This window comes from Echinops telfairi, unplaced genomic scaffold (assembly GCF_000313985.2).
Source record: "Echinops telfairi isolate 266 unplaced genomic scaffold, ASM31398v2 ScPeMD7_22;HRSCAF=79, whole genome shotgun sequence".
NCBI classification, from domain to species: Eukaryota; Metazoa; Chordata; class Mammalia; order Afrosoricida; family Tenrecidae; genus Echinops; species Echinops telfairi.
Genome location: NW_022103919.1, coordinates 16,315,657 through 16,337,899, shown reverse-complemented (window position 1 = coordinate 16,337,899; position 22,243 = coordinate 16,315,657). Strand labels below are relative to the sequence as shown.

At 46.6% G+C, this 22,243-nt stretch overlaps 1 protein-coding gene across 1 annotated transcript in view; it reads right to left on the bottom strand.

The window, feature by feature from the left end:
* The window catches only part of PCSK5 (proprotein convertase subtilisin/kexin type 5), a 525,106-nt gene that overhangs the window by 197,908 nt on the left and 304,955 nt on the right, over positions 1 to 22,243 (bottom strand). The window contains exons 18-20 of the mRNA XM_045288529.1: positions 20,666 to 20,854; positions 7,242 to 7,378; positions 242 to 385 (exon numbers count right to left, since the gene is read on the bottom strand). Coding sequence (XP_045144464.1) covers positions 242 to 385; positions 7,242 to 7,378; positions 20,666 to 20,854 — 470 coding nt within the window. The remainder of the gene's footprint in view (positions 1 to 241; positions 386 to 7,241; positions 7,379 to 20,665; positions 20,855 to 22,243) is intronic.

Genomic DNA, 22,243 nt, shown 5'->3' with positions numbered 1-22,243 from the left:
GATGTACAAATGCGCTTTACACAATTGATGTGTGTATGGATTGGGATAACAGTTGTATGAGCCCCTAATAAAATGTTAAAAAAGAGAAAAAAAAACGTGCTGAAAAAACTCAGCTTATATACCATTATATACGGCATCTAATATTTGTGAGTAGAGTCAGAGATGGAGAGACGGAGGATAATGTATCAGTATGAGTGCAAAGGCTTCTCCCCTGGGAGTCATGGTGATCCACTAGGCTCACCTGCATAATCCTCGGTGCCATAGTCATCTGTAGGATCCTCCACTCGGCTGTAGCGGACACGCTCCACTTTGGGGAACTCATTGGTGGGTGAATAGGGCTGTACAGACGTGCCGTAGAGGACCAAAGACCATTCTTTCAATTTACCTAGAGAAAAAATAATGAAAAGACAGCATGATCAGACATGCATCTGACAGCTTCTACCTTTTATTCCTTCTCACCTAGCGAACGGTGGAAAACGAGAGTCACAGAAGTCACTGCCGAGAATACAAAGCTGGGAATGTGCATGTCCCCAAATGACAGGATTGTGATTCAATAATCTGCACACCATGACTTCACAGAGCACCGACTACGTGTTAGCAGTAATTAGCATTTATATGAAGACGAAATTAAATACTTCTATTTCAAATTGTGAATATGGATGTTATGTTGTTAGGGCCATCGAGTCAGTTCCAACACACAATGACCTTATGCCGTCCTCACAGTGGTTCCCATGCTTGAGCGCATGTTGCAGCCATGGTGTCGACCCATCTCCTTCAGGGCCCTCCTCTTTGTGGCTGCCCCTCTACTTTACCAAACGGGGTTCTTCTCCAGGGACTGTCTCTCCTGACATGGTAAAAATAGGTAGGGCATACTTTGCTATCCTTGACTCCAAGGAGTGTTCAGGCCAGCTGGCCCGAACAGATCCATATTTGCACCATTCCAAAGAAAGGTGACCCAACAGAACGCTCAAACTATAGAGCAGTATCACTGACACCACACGCCAGTCAGATTGTACTGACGATCATCTAACCACTGTTGCAGCAGAAGCTGCCAACGGTTCAGGCTGGATTTGGGAGAGCCTGTGGAACAAGGGGCATCATTGCTGACGTCAGATGATCTTGGCTGAAAGCAGAGGATGCTGGGAAGTTGTTCAGTTTCTGTTTTGTGACGATGTCAGGGCATTTGCCTCTGTGCACCAGGATAAACGAGAGACCCTTGAGAAGAATGGGAATTTCAGCACACTGCATTGTGTTCATCCAGAACGCGAGTATTTCAGGGAGTTCCCAATTTTACAGAAGGCACTGTCCACACCCCACCCCACCCACCCCAGGCATCCAACTCTTATTTGAGATTTCTTCCCCTTCTTTTCTGCATTACCTGACTTCTTGATCAGCAAATAGATAAAAACAACTATTCCATTCCACCTGCTTCCCAAATCAACCGCTCCATCCTTAAGGATACATCTCTATCTATACTTTCCTAGTGATCAGTATAGGGGAGCCCTGGTGGTATAATGGTTATGCATTGGGTTGCTAAGCACAAGATTCGTGGTTTGGACCCCCCAGCCAGTCTCGGGGAGAAGGACGAGGCTTTCTATTCCCATAAGAGTTACAGCCTTGGAAACCCACCCGGGCAGTTCTACCCTTTCCTTTGGAGTGGATATGAGTAGGAACCAGCACTCTGGCAATGATTTTTATGTAAGAGAATGGTGCAGGAGTCCCTGGGTGGTCTAAATGGTTAATGGCTGTTAACCAAGAGGCTGGAAGGTAGAGTCCTAGCAGAGGGGCTTTGGAAGACAGGCTTGGTGATCTATCTCTTCCTTATCAGTCATTGAAAACGTCTGCAGAGTGAAGTTCTTCTCTGACCCACATGGGGTCACCAGGAGTCAAGATTGACCCCAAAGCAATAGGTCCACTGAACCCCATCTTGAATGCCCAAGAGTCAGATGCAAGGGGGGCACGGTGGGCTAAGCACGAGGTTGCTAATGGCAAACCCACAGGACAAAGATGAAACTTTCTTAGAAATGTGCAGTCTTGGGAAGCGTAAAGAACAGATCTAACCTGTGCTGATGTAGCAGGATTGCTATGAGTTGGAATCAACTTTGTGCTGGGGATTTTTGGTTAATACAGAAAAACACAGAGATAGAGGGTGGCCATCATTGTAGAACGTTCTATGCGGCAGGGCTGGCTAGAAAGTTTCCTGGTCCACAGAGACTTGAGACACAAGGCAAGTGCTTCACCTCCTCCTGTTGGCTGGCATGCTCGCAAGGAACATGTTGCTTTAGTCCGGTCCTGATTAATTCATTCATTTCCTGGCTTCCTAGAATTAAAATCTTCAATGCAAGAAAAACAAAAAATAAAGAGGAAAACTGCCTCCAGGCCAGTAAGTTTAATAAGATTCACATCAAAAGGAACCGACCCTACGTAGAGGTGATGAAGACAAATCCATTACAAACAGGAACTATGCTGGTGAGAAGGCAGACCTCCCTTTACAACACTGCCCGAGTCAGGGCTTGGGCCTGCCATTCCAGTGGGGAAATCGCAGTCATGATATTTCTATCAGCACATGATCATGATTGACAGCACAAGTCAACAACTAACTTTCCTCAGTGCTTTTTACGTGCGAAGCACAGGCCTAAGTTACGTGTTTAGTTTTGCTTAGAAAGTACATGCTTTTAAGTTTTATTCCTTGTCTTCCTAACCATCACTGGGGAGTGTGTGCTAGTTAGGGACAGAGCTGTCACTGAGTTGATGTGGACTCAGGTGAAGCAGCAGGACACAATGTTGCCAGCACCCTCCTCTTAACTGCTGGTGTCTTTGATCCACCCGTCTTTGACTCTCTTCACCCAATGCTGCTATAACAAATACAAACATTTAATTTCTGACAGGGTAGGAGGATAGAAGTGTAAATTCAGGGTGCCAGGCACACAAGCAGGCCTTTTCTGTCAGCTTTCGAAGATGATCCTTCTCTCCTTCCAATATCTGGGGGCCCTGGCTTTAATTTTCCACTGCTTCGAGGAGGCTCTCAGCACATGCTCCCCGGTCTAAAAGACATGCTGCACGGGCAGTTCTCTTTCTTGCTGGTAGTTGGGCTGCCACCTAACTGATTTTCTGGTCTTTTCTTTATAATCACTTTCTTGTCTCAGAAGAGATTGAATCAAGGTAGAGCATATCGTCTCATAACTGCCTCCAATCCTGCCCCATTACCATTAGCGAGGTTAGGTGTGATAAAGTGGTTTCAATTAGCAGGTTTTTCTATCCATGCTTATATAACTTCCACCAAATATTTGTGTGGGGCCATGCAAAGAGAGTGTGTGAGGCACTAAGGGAGGGGATCGGTCAGTTTTACCATTCCGTTGAAAGTGAGCCATCACAGAAGCAGGAAGAGAGGACCTGTGACCCCCGTCAGAGTGTGGGTGCGATCCCTGTCTGAAGGGGTGAAGGCAACAGAGGTACCGGATGCCACAGCACGTTTCCTCTTTCTTCCGGGACATTTATTATTGGAAGAGAATATGGTTTACCTGGGCCCTCCTCCAGCCTTTCATGGGATCCATTTGTTGATGACTGTACTTTTTGCAATCAAGATGTTACACTGTATCAGAAGTCCAAGCGGTGGGCATTACTTAGTAGCAGGAAGTGAGGGCTCACCAGAAACCTATGGCCTGACTGTTGGCCTTTAGGAACAAGCAATGGAGATGTCATTTTCCTCGATGGCATCTCTCCCGTGGACAAATAGGAGGGTCAGCCAACCCATGCACAGTCTCTATGCCTGGCTCTTTTTACTTCCGATCACTTTGTGCCCCAAAAGTTACGCTTGTAAGTGCTTGGATGAAGACTGTCTCCTACTTGAGTATTTCTTTTTCATGCCATTTCTGAAGCACATCACAAGACCATTAGGAGTATCCTTGCCGGTCAATGTGTCTCCTATTTTTCTTTTACTATGTAACTTCTGCAGTATGGTGATCCCTGCCACCACTCTCATCAAATACAGCCCTATTTGGGACAGCACGCCATCTCTTCTACAACCACTGCCATCCAGATGATTCTGATTCAAAGCATCCCTAGTTTCTGAGACTGTAACTCTTTACTGGAGGATTCAGCCTCGTCTTTTTCTCTCAGAATGGCTGGTGGGTATGAACTGGTGACCTTGCAGTGAGCAGCCGGGTGCATAACCCACTGTCTTCCCAGGTCTCATGATTTGTTGGTGTTGAAAGTACACACAGCACATCATGTACCCAATCAACACTCTCCCCACGTACAATCGGTGACACTGACTACTTTATCCAGTTGTGCACGCCTGCTTTCCTTTTCCGCACGGTGCTTCCCTCGTTGCCCCTAAGCTTCCTAGCTCGGCTTGGAGTAGCTAGTCTCCATTTGATGCCATACGTTCCTTTAGGCAGTGGCTGTGCAATACACACGCAGACAGATCCCTTCTGCTTCCAGCACTTGGATGCAATCTGCCTCCAAAGGTGATGTAACGTGCAAAACCACAGCACCACCACAACAAACAGCCAGCGTAGTAACAGGAAGCTACTCTGAATCTGTATTTTAATATTACACATAAGGGAAAACTAATAAATTCAAGCTCAGCTTGGAACCAGCAATCTTATTTCTGAAGATGATCCTACCAAATAATTGGGCTACAGAAATGCTACGTCCCCATCTGAATTTCTAATAAGTAGATCCTCACTCATCAAACTGGGAAAACTAACCCCAGGTCTGTACTCCACGGAAACACATAACATGAATAGAAAAGAGTCTCAGAGCAACCTTGGGAGGAGGAGTTGGCTGCAGGAAGGGGCCGCACAGACGGCATGCTTCTATCAAAGCCTCTGGGCAGCAAGCCAGCAAGAGCCCTAGCACACGTGTCTCATAGCATAAAAGAACAGCTCCGATAAGACTGAAGCCAATTGAAGTTACATGTGAATATGTAAGTAGCCAAAGGGGAATCTAGCATGGAATGACCACTCCAGACAATCTTGGGCGTCCCTGCAAGTGCAAGGAGTTCATTGAAAATATGGAGGGCCGGGTTCACCCAGAGCGACGTCAAAAGAGAGGCCTAGTACTCTACTTCCAAAAAAAAAATCAGCCATTGAATCCCCCAAGCACAGTTCTCGCCACACACACACACACACACACACACACACACACACACACACACACACACACACGGCACCGGATGCTCAAGGCTACTGCAGAGAATAAAACGGCATTACGTTCTGCACAGACCAGAAACTGCTCGCATGGTGGAGGGATTTAAATTCTTGGTGCCTGGTCCTTGGACCCAATGCATGGTGGTAGACTCCGCCTGGCAGTCCGCTCCTATGCAGAAGACTATTTTTATCACGACCTTCTCTAGAATCGCAGGTGCCCAGTGAAAGTAAAAAGAGTAACGTCTTTATACTCAATATTATGGTTGTTTAAATTTCCAAGACAGCCCCTTGGCACATCATGGCAGTCAGTACTTTTTTTTCTCTTATTCAGTGAATGAAGGACACATTATTGTTATTTTTTCAAGGACACATTTTAGATGCCATTTACTCCCCTGGTATCTCTTGACACACAGAGCCGCTCAGTAAGTCTGGCTCCTAGATCAACTCAGAGATGCTTGGTGGCTAGAAGTACAGGATGGGTATGATGTTGCTCCTGCTCAGAAAAGCTGTGAACTTGGCCTGCGAGTTCAGGGAAGGAAAGGTGCTGGGACTGACTGACGTAAGTGATGAAGCGAACGTGTCTAGAAATGCTGGTTTAATGATCTTGAAGCTCGCTCTCCTGACTCTTCTGGAAAAATCTTCACACAGCAGTACATGAGCGCGCTTCCACGAGGTTATGGGAAAATGGAATCAAAAGATGCCAGGATTTTTCCATGCAGTTTTTGAACTCCCCTTATATTCTGACACCCATAGCAGGTGAGTAGCACATTAAGGATCTCTAAGGGGACTTCTGTCCTGACGCGCTGGTCTTGCCCACATGTGGGCACTGACTTCCACGACTATGGGACCAGTGAGAGAGTGCGGAGGAGCCGCAGCACAGTCTTAGGAAGAGAGACGACCGAAATGTGCTGACAAAACATCTCTCGGCAAAAGTTTCTTCGTGGTGACTAAGGGGACCCAGGAGGAAGAAAGGCCACATCGAGATTCTGGCTCTGAAGATGGCAATAGATATTGGTGATGGCTGCACAAAATGATTAATGCCATCAGTATCAATGAATCCATTTGTAAAAAGAAAGGCTGAATTGGTGAATGCAATGTCACATATTTTTACCACAATAAACTTTTCTTTTTTCAAAAGGAGCTTGTCAAGTCATTTTTTCCTGATAAATAAACGAAGTGTGCTAAGTGCCCACTTTATCCTTAAGTTAGCTAGGTGGGTTTATATTTTTAAACCTGTATCTGAATGGTGCACACTGCTCAAATTACAGAATAGCTAGGGTAATTTATTCTGCAATCCTGAGTGGGGGAGGAAAACAAAGATGTCACCTTTAAAATCCCCCTCTGGCCTGACTGTTTTGCAGACTGACTGGGCTCAGCACTGAGAAAGATGAGTTGGTGTGGTGCCTGGGACAAGGTCAGGGAGAGATGGGAAGGTGGAGTCGTTATGCAGCATATCATTCATGACTGGGTCGAGCACTACCCAGGGCACCCTACTGGGCCACATGAGCTACTGGAAAAAGCCATTCATTCTCCCACCTCAAGCTGCATTGTTACTCTCCCTTATTTTATGTTCTACAAAAACTGCACATGTTAGCATGAAAATAGGCTGAGAGTGGCAACAGGGTGTGCGACTGTCTGAAAAGACCTTTGTTGATATTAAAATTTCCATGGTTTTCTGTTTTCTTGGCTCTTGGACTAGACTGGACAGAATGCCATCACTCATTTTATTTGCTGGTAAACAGTTTAGCTGGCCTAGGTCAGCTTAATATCTTCCCTGGCTAGAAAAATTAATGTAGAGTAAACTCAAAAGAAAGGGAAAAAAGATAGCTAAGGAAGCCTCTCTTCTCTTGTCAAGAATAATGGCTATACAATTTAACCCATTTCGGGTGGACAAGACTGGATTGTTGGAGATGTGGTTCATATTCTGAAACAACAATCAGAAGTTGCTATTATTTATTCTATCCTTATATCCATATACTAATTCTTTAGTGCTTTTCCTTAAATCATTACCTTTCAAATGGTAATCTTGAGAAAGGAATACAGGGAGACAACTCACAGGACAAATCACACAAAGAAAGGAGTTTTCACCTGGAGTTTTGAAGTTCCTCAGCTGAGAAGGAGTATCGTAAACTTCTAGGATCCAATCACCTGCAGCTCTCTCTCCCCAACAATGGATGGTCATGAACTCCCAATTTTTAAATCCTTCCATGGAATGATCAAATAACCTAAAAGAAAACCATAAACCATTTCTTAGCGTGTTATTTAAAGTCTGTGAGGGTCCAGTGAAGACCATGATGCTGCTTTTTTTTTTGGGGGGGGGGAGGGGTATCCATCAGAGAAACAAAGATAAGGCTCTTGTCCACAAGACTGATAGTACTAAAGGTTGGTAAATATGTGGAGACACTGAAACTCTCCAATCACTTTGGAAATCATTGACGGTTTCCTATGAAGTTATGCATATATGTAACTACACAACTCAACAACAATCCTTCTTGATATTCACGCAAGGTAAATGAAGACATAGACCCATACAAAGGCTTCCACACGAATGTTCACAGCAGCTTTACGTGTAACAGGCAAAAACTAAACAATTCAAATGTCCATCAGCTGGTGAATGGACAATTTATGCTCTGCTCTTATAACCAATTACTACCCAGCAATACAAAGGAGTGAACTGCTAATGCATGCCACACCAGGAATGAATTTCAAAAGCGTTAAAGCTAAGGGAAAGTTGGAGCTACAAGATGGTCTACTCTAGGGTCCAATGTCTGTGGCAGGCTAGAACAGGCAGAACCATGAGGAGAGAACAGAGGTCATGGTCACCAGGAGGCAGGGGCAAAGGTCAGGGAACTTCTAGGTGTGATAGAACTTTCAGGATCTCAAAAGTCATGGCATGTGTTTTTAAAACTGAATATATTTGTCAAAAATTCATTGAACGATTTCACTTAAAAAGGTGTATTTCACTGTATGTAAATTATACCTAAGGCAAAGGATTCTGCACACTAATCTTATCCAGTTCAGGGAGCCAGGCCTTGAGACCCAGTCTAGATCCTTCTTTTCCAAGCTTTCTACTGATTTTGTATTTAATTCCCTATATGAAATCTCTTTTGGCTTGAAAGAGCTAGAATTATTTCTATTTCCTGTGGTGGGTTCCTGGCAGATAGGAAATAGGAGGAAAGTAAAGCAATGGGATTCTTGTGAATTATAAAGAGAATGATTGGTAAGGTATAGAATCGGCATATTAAGAAACAAGGATCTGAAATCTAGAGAGCAATAATGAAGACTGAACTTTCCAAAGAAATACCCAGAAGGCTGCTGAGACACTTTCTGTGGGCATGTGATCCACAGGATGGGAAGTGAAAGATGGGTTACTTCAGAGGTAAGTTTTCAGTGTGCCTTAAAGTTATGTGTATCAGTTAAGGTGACCAGACGGCCCGATGTTTGGAAAGAATGCACGACAAGCTAGGGAACGGTCTATTTGGTCCATATAGACCAAATTTTTAATCGAGAACATCCCCCTCCCCCCCTGTCAATGGTGTCCCGCGCTTTAAATCTGGCCACCTTAACTTATCTACTGTTTTGATCTAAAAGTAGCAATAAAATAGGAAAGGGACGATCAAAGTCAGGGAAGCAAACAGAGGCAAAATCTCCCTCTCACTGTCTCACCAGCGGCCGTGTGCAGTTTCTGGCCCTCCCGGTCAGAGCGCACAGGGCCACCTGTTGACAGCGGAGTTCTCAGACCTGAACCAACAGCCCTTGGGCTGGTTTCGCGTTCACCAAGCAAACGCTTGGCTGTGACTGGACCTTCGACATCGACCCTCCCCAGTGGGGACAAAGGAGCCTTTCTAGAAACAAAGTAATGTGCTTACGGAATACAGTACGCACGGGTGTCCCACTTGCTGTTAAAACGAATGCTTGCCCTTAGAGGTTAAGTAAATATGCACTCGCTTTGGAATCAATGAACCACCCTGGGCTTGCAGCAAGTTCTTCCTTCTAATTCCCCTCACTGCTGAAGGTGTAGCTTTGAAGTCAATGAAATGAGGTTGAGCCTTTTCTTGTGCTCAAATAACTTTAAATAAGAGCTATAGACACCTACAAATTTAACCAATTTACCTAAAAATCAGACTACTTTATCTGCAAACTTGACTGATTTATCTACAATTTTGACTCAAAGGCACACATTTCTTCAGTAAGCCAGGAATGGCCTAAAGTCATCTCTCTATGAGTTATTAGACCTCTGATCAAAACCAAACAAAAGAGCATTCTATCCAGTGGTTCTCAACCTGGGGGTTGCGACCCCTTTGGGGTGGTCGAACGACCCTTTCACAGGGGTTGCCTAAGACCATCGGAAAACAGATACGCCCGATGCCCAATACGAGTACCCGGCGTGAAGACTGTTACCCATGCTACACCATGCTTCAAGGCAAAATTTCATTTATTTGTTATTACAAATAAATATTTTTACAATCTATAATTATGTATAGTTTTTGTGATTCATCACTATACGTTATGTTCAATTTTAACAATGAAAATATGAAAATAATTTTATGGCTGGGGGTCATACAACATGAGGAACGGTATGAAAGGGCGGTGGCATGAGGAAGGCTGAGAACCACTGTATTACATGTGTGCGGTATCCTCTGTAATGCACATGAACACAGAGTCCGACAGACTAACAGACCACCAGAGGAGAAGCTCTGCCTCCACAAATCCTAAAGCATAGGGTTTGGACCAGTCTCAAAGGGATCACACCACAAGGTCCTTGACAGAGGGGGGAGAAAATGTGGGAAAAAATTCAAAATAATAATTACACAAACACCCCCAGGTTTACTAATCGGACGGAGCCTGGGGGCCCTCTGTCATCTTTGATGGGGGAATGAGCTCATCTCTGTGGCCCAATGTGAACAGTAGGCAGGTGTGTGTGTGTGTGTGAGTGTGAGCCACCCCACCCAGGTGGTGCACACTCCTCAGAGCAAGCACTCCAGAGATCAGAAGGACAGGGCTGGCAGAGAGAGAAAGCTCCGAAGGCCAAAGAGATGGGGGAGGTGGGGGGAGTGGGAATGGGAGGCGCAGACAGCTGTTGCACTGCAGGGATGGCAATGTAACAATGTGTCACAATGACACAATGTAACAATGTGTCACAATGACACAATGTAACAATGTGTCACAATGACACAATGTAACAATGTGTCAATGTTATGACACAAGATGCGTATGCACTGTTGACTGGAGACGCAATGTTCTCTGCAAGCGGTCACTCAAATCACCAAGTGAAGCTTTTTAAACACTGCCCGCTGGAACCTGCAGCTAGAGGCCTTGGCTGGTACCACTGTGGCCTGTTACGTTCAGACTCTCAGTCAAAAGCATTCCCAGCAGCAAAGCAAGAAGTAGGGAAGTCACCTGCTGCAAGTTCCCAAGTCTCTGAAAAGAAAATCAAAACGATATTAAAGTCATCTCCTCCAAGTGTCGAAAAAGTTGCACAGGTTTGAGTTAAACCGAGATGAACTTCACTGCAGGGCCTTTGGGGAACATATAAGTATGCTCGGCTACCAGCCTTAAGGGGGCTAATGGTACGCAGCAATGTGCAAATCTGAAGCGCTTTCTTTTTAAGAAAAAACCAAACCATTCGTACACTATATAGCATTACGGTCACGTTGTCTCTTTAATGGATTCTCAGGAGCATTAAAATAAAACCACGTTCACTGCCTCCTCATTAATTCTGACTCAAAGCAACCCTACCCTGGCCTTCTGGGGCTGCAAACTTCCCAGGGAGCAGACAGCATCATCGGCCACTTCGTCTCCACAGCCAGCCTGGGGTTACCAGTTCAATGTGGACAAGTGAGGGTGCTCCTAGATCTCTTGCACAACCTCAGCAGGGCTGGTGGTATGGTTCCAGCTTCCAACTGGCCTTGGCCAAGGAGAAAGGGCAGGCGTGCACTCACACGTTTAGAGTCCTTCGTGCAATGAAGAGCCAGGAAAAGCAGCTCTGGCCCCTGTGCCAGGTGCCCTTTCTAAGAGCGCCAGTATTAATGGGATGTGTTGGTGGAGAAATGGCCTGAAGGCAAAAAAGGGTTTGAAACCACTCGCTAGTCCACAGCCCTAATTGAGGCTCTAATTTGTTCAGATCATTGGGCCATTTGAGAGCAATCAAGTAATAACTTGTCACACAATACTTTCGAGAGTGCCTAGCTTAAAAGCAGTTCACAAACAGTTTAGAGGGAACACTTGGCTTATTGCCTCATACTAAACTACAAAGGGGACGGGAGGCTGCCGTCCTCCCATGGGCAGTCCTGTTTCCATAACCTCGGCCAATGTTAACTGCTCTCGGATCAATGATCTGACTGCTGGATTAGTAGGCCCTGCGTCTTCCTGTCCACCCTTTCCTGCCCCTTTGGAGATGCATTTTATTGTTGCCGATCACTTTCAAATTACATTGGGAACAAAAAGTGAACCGGACCTGGGTGCCAAGGAGAAACCAAGGTCACTCGGAATTTAAATAAGTGTTTCAAGGAGAGCCTGCCATGGGGCTTTCTCTGTCTGGCTGAGCAATTTCCCAAATAGGTCTCTTCGCCTTATGCCGGCCTGGGCCATCCATGAAACCCATTTTCTGATGTGAAAATTGAAGAGAAGAATAAACATACAGCCAAATATAATGATGACGTGCTGTTAAAATGATGGCGAAAGAAACAGATCCTGATGGTTCTTGCGGTCCCAGCAAACTGGCCATTCACGTTTATAATAAATACCCTGTCTTTTGGAGCAATGGAGAGTTACAGAGCTACGGCTCTGTATTTTCAACGGTTCCACCAGTCTCTACATTGAATATGATTGATTATACCTTATAAGTGGCAACACGTGCATGTAACGATGTAGCTGAGTCTTCATGCCATCTACATCTGGAAAAAACTGGAATTAAAAGAACGGAATTTTCCCACAATATTTTTTGAAGTTGCTCTGTGTCAGAATCAACTTGCTGGCAGTGGGCACTGTTAGGTAAGTGTTGAATGGCTCACTGGACAAATAAAATGAGGCTGTCGACTCCCATAAAGGTGGACAGCCTTAGCAGCCGGATACAGGCTTGCTATGAGTCAGCATTGTCTCAGGGGCAGTGAGTGTAGTATTCAATTAAATTGGGAGAGAGTGAGGGGTCCACCCCCCACCGCTACTACTACCCATGGGTTCAGTAAGCACAATTGTACGGTTGAGATATAAGTATTATATTAGAGTCATCGAGAGCATGAGAGATTACAATAATGCAGTCAGACACGTTACATGGTAACGTTACATGGTAGCATTGCTCACCTCAGCCCAGCTTGGTGGTCCACGTGGAGAGAGGGGGAAGGGAAGGAGGGCAAGGGAACAAGGGAGAGAGGACAGGAGAGGAGAGGGGGGAGAGAGGGGAACCAGGGAGAGAGAGGTCAGAGAGCTCTATATTGCTGACCCACGCCTATATACCTTTTGGGGGCATGCCAGCCCACTAATTACAGGTAGAGACATACGTCACAGAGAGGGGCTGTACTATAGGTTACACAGCAATGAGAAGGGGTGGTCTAGGGACATACACGCAATAGGAAGAGGAGGGATTGGGGTATACATGTGATAAGATGGGCAGGTCCCAGATTCAGGATATCACAGAGCTAGTTTGGCCTGTTCCTGGCCCAACTGATAGAGACCATTATCAGTAGGATGCGAACTCTGCCCACAGGAGCCTGTCCATTGTCCCCAGCAGCAGGGAGCAGGCCCAGTGCAGTCTGGCAACTGATGGCCCTCAGGGGAGGGAATGCCTGTGCATCTGACCTCCCCTACCCCAAGCGAGGTTGGGTCTGGTCATATGGCTAGATTTGGTTTGTGCCACCAAGAACATGTTTGCTTAAGGCAGCCCAATGGCAAATAACTGGACACCGGCTAAGGAAGTCCTGATTGCTGGGCTCTTTGTATTGTCCACTACCAAGTCTAATGCTCACTTTGAACTTCTGTGGTGTGCCACCCAGGAGAGAACAGACACATGCCCACATCAAAGGAGAAATGGAACCTGAGTCCCAGATGTCTAGAGTAATATGCGTGTATCCACACCTCGGGTTCTGTTAAAACATGATGATGTGCTCACAGAAGTGAGATATGCACGTGGTGGCACAAATTATACATTCCGTTATTAAAATGGTGCTCCACAGAAAGCACTATCCCTGTGAGAAGTTCTCGGATAAATTACTTTGGATGATGTCTCACAGAAAAGTCTACCATTAAGTGGAATACATCCTTTTGAGGAATTAACTCAGGAAATAGCTCATATAATTACTGCAAGCTCTCCCTCTCCCCTACCCCTCCACCCCACCACACTCTTTCAGAAAGTATCTAGCCAGTATGTGAAGGCTGTAATGTTCTTCTAGGATGTTTGGAAGCTAAATAACAAGAAATTGGATACACACTGAAAGCTATGTGCTATCACATAATTCCTCCTAAAGTGTATATGGACCTTATTTGAAAATCATTTGCTATTATCCAAACAGTCTTGACGCTCACTAGGAAATTAGACAGTACCAAGCTATTTGAAAGCTTTCTTCTTTTGCCTTCGATGCTTCTTCATAATTTACAGGGGGGTTTGTTGAAGCACTTACTTGGCTCAGTTATAACAGAATTGTTTGTTTTCATAAGATGTTTGTTTTGCGTATAGCATATGTAATTTGCTTCTGACTTGGGGTATTCAAAACGTACAAATTAATCTAAGTTTTTCTTTAAGAAAGGTTGAAAACACATTGATTCTAGTTCTAGTGATTTGGAACATTTAAAAACAGTTTTTTAAAAAAATTATAGTCATATATATCATCTATTCAGCAACTCACTTACAAACGCATTCTTTTTCGCGGCTGTATGACGTAAGTACTTAATCTTCTTGAAGATGTATTGTTTCCTGCTGGAAGGTCATTATCTAAGTCTGCTTTTTATTACACACTTCTTTGCGCAGCATCCAGCAGATGCTTGTCCACAAGTCTTTGTGGATGACGATGGAAATACCACGTGTATGAAAAGGCAGAGTGATCTCGAAGTCAGCGTGCATTAAAGCGGAGCTGGGGACAGGCAGTGTCAACACCACCTGGGCGCTGTCACCACAGACCGGCAGACTGTGGCTCTGGGTCTGACAGAATCACTCACTCTGCACTAACTGCGGGCTACCCCTATTAAGTACTCACTATGCTGTGCACCATGCGACAGTTTACCTTAGTTCACAACGGTTCACAGTTATCTAGTAACCCTGTGAATCAGATGTTATTCTATTTAATAGATGAGGTCATTCACTTTTCCAAAGTCAAATGTAAGAATTGGTGAAGTCAAGACAAATCTAAGTCACCCCCCTCCCAGTAAACACACTGTGGAATTGATTCCGATTCCTCTTGACCCTCTAAGTCAGGGCGGTACTGTCCACACAGGAGTGGGCTGGTAGGTCTTTCTCCCACTGAACAACGGGTGGAGTCTACCTGCTCATTTCAGTTAGTGACCGGGACATCGGGCTTCTCCTGAGTGCAAACAGCTTTGCCTTAATCCAAAGTCTGCGCTTTCCATTGGTTGAAAGCATTCCGTTTCCATGAAGACTTCCCGTCAGCCTGTAAAACTCCTCACTGCAACAGGGTCATCTGTTTTACTACAAGCCACTGTGTGTTTGAGAACACACTTTACAAATGCCAATAGTCTGTCACCAAACAGTTGGGCAGGCCAACGGGAACCCGGTTCAAGTATAAACACTCTTCTGATAAATAAACAGCACGAATGACCGAATTCTGTAGGTTTCTTTCTTCGTTGTAGCGTTTTAGTCTAGCAAGCGTACCTTCGCGCTCTCTACTTAAGATCATAATTGGAAGCAGAAATGTTCATCTCTGATGAAATTTAGCAAGGAAGCCGAGTTTCAGCTTTCAGTTAGAGGCCGGCCTTCGGAAGAGCGAGTCTACACATTTCAACGAAATTGCAGCCTCAGTGAACTGGGGGAGGGCTGATTAAAAAAGACAGACAAAAACGGTTGCAAGCAGAATCCGAGGAGACAAGATTATGTTTGGGTTTGGAGAATGCTCTACTGTCAGAATCTGAATGGGTCCTGATAGAAGGACTTACGCTTCAAGTTGATTTTCTCTGAAAACACGTGGAAAGAGCCCACGTGCACCTATCTTTCCCCCATGATGCCCAACCTCCATATTCTTGGTTGTGATGAACACCCAGTCTGGCGCTTTGCTAGGCATGGTACGCAGGGCACACAGGCCCAGAGAGAAGCACGTCAGGGAGAGAAGGAAATAACCATTTGTCCATGCCTGCACTGTTACTTACTGCCCGTTCTGCCCATTAAATCATCAACCTGGCCTGCCAGGGGCGCTTCCCTGTGGGGCTACTGGGATGTGAAGCTGGACCTGGACTAGTGTACTGTATGCTTTGGAGTGCCTTCCAGGGCTGGGCACTTACAGATGCTTGGGCAAACTCTTCTGCCTCAGACAGCTGTTCACTACAGGAGTGCAGGCAACTGCCCGTCAGCTGGGACAGGGAGCCAATGCGGGGTCCCAGACAGCCCACACAGCCTTATAACAACCTGTACTTCCAGGTTCACCCTGTACTTATAGCCCAGCAATGTTGCAGAAAGGTTCACCCTGTACTTATAGCCCAGCAATGTTGCAGAAAACAGATTCCAAAGAAGCGGCCTGAGAAAGGGGTGCTGCAGAAATGACTAGGAGAATGAAGACTTCCCGGAAGCCACCCTGGCCCTTTTCACTATGGAAAGTTATCTTTCTAGAGTTAAGCTAGGGGTGCTGTGCAGTCTGTTACCGTGTGAGGGACGGCACATAACTATGATCCTGGAGACGCCGTCACCTATGAGTCAGCCATGGTGGACACGTTTCAACAGAGCTTGAGACTAACACTGAGAAGAGAGGCCCATGAAATTAGCCCATGAAAACCTTCTGGATCACAACAGAATACTGTCTGATAGGATGTTGGAGACAGACCCCAACCTGTGGGATGGAAAAATAAATCCACTGCCAACAAGTTGATTCCAACTCAAACCAGCCCTGGATGGGATTCCCAAGGCTAAAGATCTGTACAGAACAGCGGCTTCAACTTTCTCCGGAGGATGGGCTGGCAGGTCTGAACTTAGAATGTGGAGGTGCAGTTAGCAGTCCGACACTTACCTGACAGCCCCACCGGCCTCCCAAAATCCACAGTGGCCTTGACAGTGGCCTTACACTTAGTACTAGCTGTGACGACGCTGGAGGACAGGGCAGTGCTCTGCTGTTGCACATGGTGCTACCACCAGACGTAATTGACGCCACACCCATTCACAACATAGTAGGACACACATTTTTAACAACACGGAACACGAGAACAGTTCTCATGATCTCCGCCCTCCGCTTGGATGTCTCCGCCCCCCCTCCCGCCCCGCTTCTGTCTCAAAGTCATGACTGTGCCCAGCAGAGTTCTTATCGAAGCCGAGGGCACACCCCCCTGAAGACTGCTGCCGAGCCTGGGGGACTTAGCCTGGGCGGCTGTCAAGCTAGGCAGTGTGCGGGGCTGGGCATTCTGCATCTAGGGAAGGAGGGCCACATCTCACTGAAGAGCAGGAGAGCTAAACGGGGCCAAGGCTTTACCACCATTTCCCAGAATTTCTTTTAGCTGTGTCACTCTGCTTTCCACGGTGCCTTTGAGAAATCTGGATGTCTTTCACAAAAGAATGATGTATTGCCGTGACATTAATCCTGACTTACATATTCCTTCCACAATCTGACCTCCTCACCTTTCCTTGACCAAGAGCATTGCTTTGTAGACCCTCCTGTAGTACCCCAGGCACAAAAGAAGCCAGTCCTCCCCCACACCCCTCTCTTCTGCACATCTGACACTTCCCAGCTCTGGGGACATGCTTCGACACAAGGCCAACATAACCAATTCTTGCTGGAGTAAAGTCCAGAATATACCAAGATGACACAAAAGGACCCAGAGTGGCCCCGTCCTTCCGCAGAAGAACCTGGAAGCCAGGCCCTGGCGTGCAGCCATGCTCAGGGAAACGTCTGGGTCGATGCAGCTGTTTCCCATCTCAAGGGCCAGCCGTGCAGAGGAACGTCTTGGGGGGTGCTGCGGACAGATGATTCTAGCCTCCTTTCCGCCTCTCAGCGCCTCCAGCCTCCTTTTCTTCCACTCCAATCTCTATACCTTATGCAGGTGGCTACTTATTTTTAACCCTCAGCTGGAAGACGAAGAGAAAGGTCTGGCAATCAACTTCAGAACACCAGCTGAGGTGCAATGAGTCTGATCGGCAATGGATCATGTGGCCTATGCAGGAGCAGGCAGCCTTTGCTCCATCGTGGGAGGGGACGCCATAAGTCGGAGCGACCCATGGGTCCGGGGCGCTAACACCAGCTAGCAGGAGAGTGTGCAACAGAGCCGCTCCGAGAGGGAGGACAAGGCAGTCTGGTGGATTTGCTGGAGAGGCAGTCAAGCTGGCCAGGGAGGGCATCGGACAGCTGCGTCCTTTCTCCAGGGAAGTCCTCCCGCACGCTGCAAAGGCAGAGCAGGCGTGTGCTGTTAGGGAATGCACCGAGAAGGAGGCCCCGCGGCTGTAAGGCACTAAGTGCCGGAGCTGGAACCCCTCGCTCCTCTGCCCCACAAATTTCCTCACTGAAGTCATCCTAGGGGAAGCCAACGAAAAAAAGCTAACTGTGCGGGAGGGATCCAGAAAGGCAGTGTTCAAAGCGCGCAGCAGCAGCCGGCCTGGGTTCCTACAAGGCAGAGCGGGGAGGGGCCGGGACTCAGACTGCACCTATGTGAAGGTAGCCCTTGCCCTTCGCAGGGCTGCTCTGGGAAACCCTTTCAAGTTCAGCCTGGACACATAAAGGTAAGGAAAAAGGATAGTAAAAGCAGAATGAACACAAAAGGCCTTCTGGAGATTCAGTAACAAGAGCAGGTGTGACCTTCCTTTTATCTCCCAATTGCGGCGCATCTGCAGGCCTGGCTTGTGCCGAAGCAAGCACCGGTCGGTCGTCAGGTAGTGTGATTACCAGGAGGCAGCAGCAAAATCTCCGTGGCAGTGGGAGGTGGGTGTGGGAAAGCGCCTGGTGATGGGATGCCAACGCTTCCATACATTCTTTGCACCTGCACGCATTTATCCTGGCAAAACGGGGCTTAGTGTTTAAAGCTCAAAGTCCAGGTTTCCCTATATCCTCATGGAGGACATTAAGTTTTGGGATTTTAAAAAAAGCATTTTATGTGGTGGGGGGGAAGGCTCTTACAGCTCTTACATTAATCCATACATCCATGTGTCAAGCACATGCGTACCCAGACTGCCATCATCTTTTCCAAACCATTGTCTTTCTGCTTGAGCCCTTGGTATCAGCTCATTTTTTCTTTCCTCTCTGCCTCATGAACCTCCGATAATTTATAAATTATTATTATTATTAAAGAGGACACATCAGATTGAAGGTCAGAAATAAAATGCACCTAACTGATTTGGGTTTGAATGCTCCAAGCAGTGTCAGGTTACCTGGTAAGCAAGGTTCACTGTCCACTGCAGATGAATAAGTAAGCACAAGTAAGCGTGCCTGCCTTGCCCACTGGATTCTGTGCCCCTGGCTCAGAGCCACTATTACTCAGAACGTGAGCACGTCCTCTCTTCTGAGGGAGTTGCAGCCAGTTGAAGAGATGCTGGCAGTTCAGTGACAGAATCACAGAAGTTTCACCTTCCATGTGGGACACCAGCGTTCTCTTCCATGACCCTCAAGCACAGCCAATGTCTGCTCGTGCAGCTATGATGTCAAACAGATTTTAGTGAACTGGGAAGAAAGGCCTGACTAATCCAACTGCAGGAACTGACCCAGCGAAAATGGCATGGATCATCACCACCGTCTGTGCTTCCTTCTGAGATGCACGGGGTTGCCATGATAGGGTGGCTGACGTGATGGCAGTGCACCATAGACACCACGGATGAAGTCTGGGAATGCCTACAAGACACTGCGCAGGGTCACCTTTGGCCTTGCCCTTGGCCTCTCACCGCGTGTGGCTGGTTATTAGTGTTCTCACAGAGGAACCCTGCCAAGGGTCGCCTCACACGGACAGGTGGCTGTGTCTCGCCGTGATGCAAAGAGCCGGCGTTTCGCAGGAGCTGGGCTTAGGGTCTCACAAAATGCTCCTCTTGGGGGAGAAGGCGAAGGAAAAGGACCGGTGTGGTTTTTGCCCGTGGCCGGGTTACAGCGGCCGCTGTTTGAGTAAACAGCAGTCTGATTACTGGGCTGCAGTGGTCGCATAGCACTCAATCAGTTGGCTTTCGGTTAAAAACTGTGGTGGACCTGACCTTAAGAACAAGGTGGAGCTCTCCCTAGGAGGCTTCTCCCTCCAGACTATAAATAGAGATGTCGCCTGTAACCTTAACTCTTTTTGCCACCTAAGCTAGCTGGGGTACAAGGCTGCAGAGGTCCCCAGCCTGATGTCTGACCTAGGGATTTGTCAGAATTGCCACCAGCTACTGTCACATGGGACAAATCCTTCAAATATGAGGGGGTTTCAACCGTTATTGGAAAAGTGCCAAGAGCTCTTCATTCCATGAACTTAGTGAAGGTATCTCATAAATCCCTGTCACACCACACAACCAGGCTTCAAAAAGTTCAGGGAAAAGCTTCATTATATTTTATTAATTATTCACTTAAAAATAGTTTGATGACATACAATTCACATAGCCTACAATCCGATAGTTGAATCAAATTGAGAAGAGTTGTACAGTCATCACTATAATCGGTTCTAGAACATTTCTTCCTTCTTGTACTCCTTTTTATTAAAGCTCAATTATACATTAATTCTGAGATTGCATAAATTCTTTTAAATCTCTTAGTGTGTGTATAAATGTTGGCCTTTCTTTTTCCTTTTTTTAAAGAAAGAAGAACAGGGGGAAAGGCAAGCAAAAGAGGAGCTGATACCAAGGGTTCAATAGAAAGTAAATGTCTAGAACATAAATGAAGGCAATATGTTCAAATATGCTTGATACAACTGATGTATGGATTGTTATAAGAGCTTTAAGAGTCCCCAATAAAATAATCTTTTAATCAGAAAAACGAAAGGAGAACAACAGATGACAATTTTTTTTCAGCTGCCTTTTCATATTGCCCAACTCTCACATACTATTTCCCAAGGCCTTCCGATTCTAGGAGCCTTGGTGGTGTAGTGGTTACTCGGGCTGCAAACTGCAAGGTCGGCAGTTCAAAACAGCCAACCACTCGCAGGGAGAAAGATGAGGCTTTCTACTCCCCCAAAAGAGTTAGTTGGGAAACTTGCAGGGGCTGTTCTATCCTGTCCTACAGGGTCACTGTGAGTTGGAATCGACTTGATGGCAAGGTTTTTAGTACTGTTTCTAGGTAAACACACACACGCACACACACACACACACACACACACACACCCCTGAGAGCGTCTCATGACATCAATCTGAACCCCCGCTTGTAAGGATGAGCTGAATGCTGTGTGACCCCCCACACATTGGTGGGCAGGGGACAGCACCATACCTGTTGGCCAGCAGTTGGGATCTGGTTCCTGAAGGTGAGGTCAGGTAGATGGCCAGGTCTCCCCTCCTGGGGTGGGTGATGGTTATGCGCACCACTACATGCTCCAGGTAGTTGACATGGTGGTTGGGATTATCTGAGCAGCCCGAAGCTTTATAGATGGAGCGCACTGCACTGTTGGGACGGATTGTCCTGTTACAGAAAGAGAAAGTGTGTTTGAGCAGATGTGGCAAAGTGCCCTGGGGAAACTTGTGTCTGGTGGGATTACATAACTCAGCACAAACAGCTGGTCCCTAGATGCTCACAAACCAGAGTGTCAGCACCCAGATGACTGAGTGGTTTACAGGGTTAACACTGGTTAAGCAGTGGGAAGAAGAGGAAAAGGTGAATGAAGGTTCTCTTTGTGAAAAATCGATGCATTTTAGGGATGCATTAGGCAATTGGCTGCTAACAGAAAGGTCGGCAGTTTGAACCAACCAGCTGCTCCACAGGAGAAAGAAGTGGCGTCAGCTTCCTTAAATATTACAGCTTTGGAAATCTAATGAGTAGCAGTGAGTCAGAAGTAATCAGAAAGCAATGGATTGTGTTCCTATTTACAATGAATATCACACCTGAGCACGTGGTATCATCTTGGGAAAACCCAGAAGACAGCCCCAGCCCACAGTCTGATTTAGTAGGTCTGGGTGGGTCCCCAAAATGGGCATTGTTCATGGAAATCGATTTGGAGATATCTAAAACAGATGGAAATTGAGCTACCACATGACCCAGCATATACCCAGAAGAGGCAAGAAACAAACCAAGGCCAGACATCTGTGCTCCAATGTTCATCGCGGCACAGTTCACAATGCAAGGAGTTGGATACAACCCAAATTTCCATCAACAGGCAAATGGATTAAGAACTGTGGTAAATACATACAATGGAGTACTATGCATCGCTAAAATGCAGCGGTGAACGCATGAATAACTGCAGGAAATCATGCTAAGCGAAGTACGCCAAGCACAAAAGGACAAGTACAACATGAGTCCACTGAGGTAAGCTCAAAGGAAAAAATGCAAAAGGGGATAGGGAAAAAGACACTGTATACAAGCATTCCTGGGGTGAGGTCCAGGTAGCATGGCAGGGGCCAGATCAAATCCAGGGATACATATGGTAGCCAACTAAAAAGGAAGGGGGGTGGAACCAGAAATGGGTAGTGGGGGCACAGGACACTAACCCACCCAAGGGGAGGGTATTGTTTATATCTCCACAGTGAAAGAGGGACCAGACTAACCCGGTGCTCCAAGATGAGAATGCAACATACTGGCATGAAGCAGGGAACCAGTAGAAAGGTCTGTGGGGCCGGCCCCAATCCCAACTATGTGGACAGCTGCCCCTCTCGGCAGAAGAATTTACTTCAGAAGACAGCACTGAGTCTGTAGCTCAGGGAGAGACATGTCTGATCAGAGCGCACGGGAGCAAATGAAGGAGGAGGAAGACTGAGTGGAGCACATCCTGGCCCACCAAGCCTTGAGGATGATATCCCTGCTCAGAGCAGCCAATGCACAGAGAGGACCATATGGCCGGCCCCACTACCAGACATG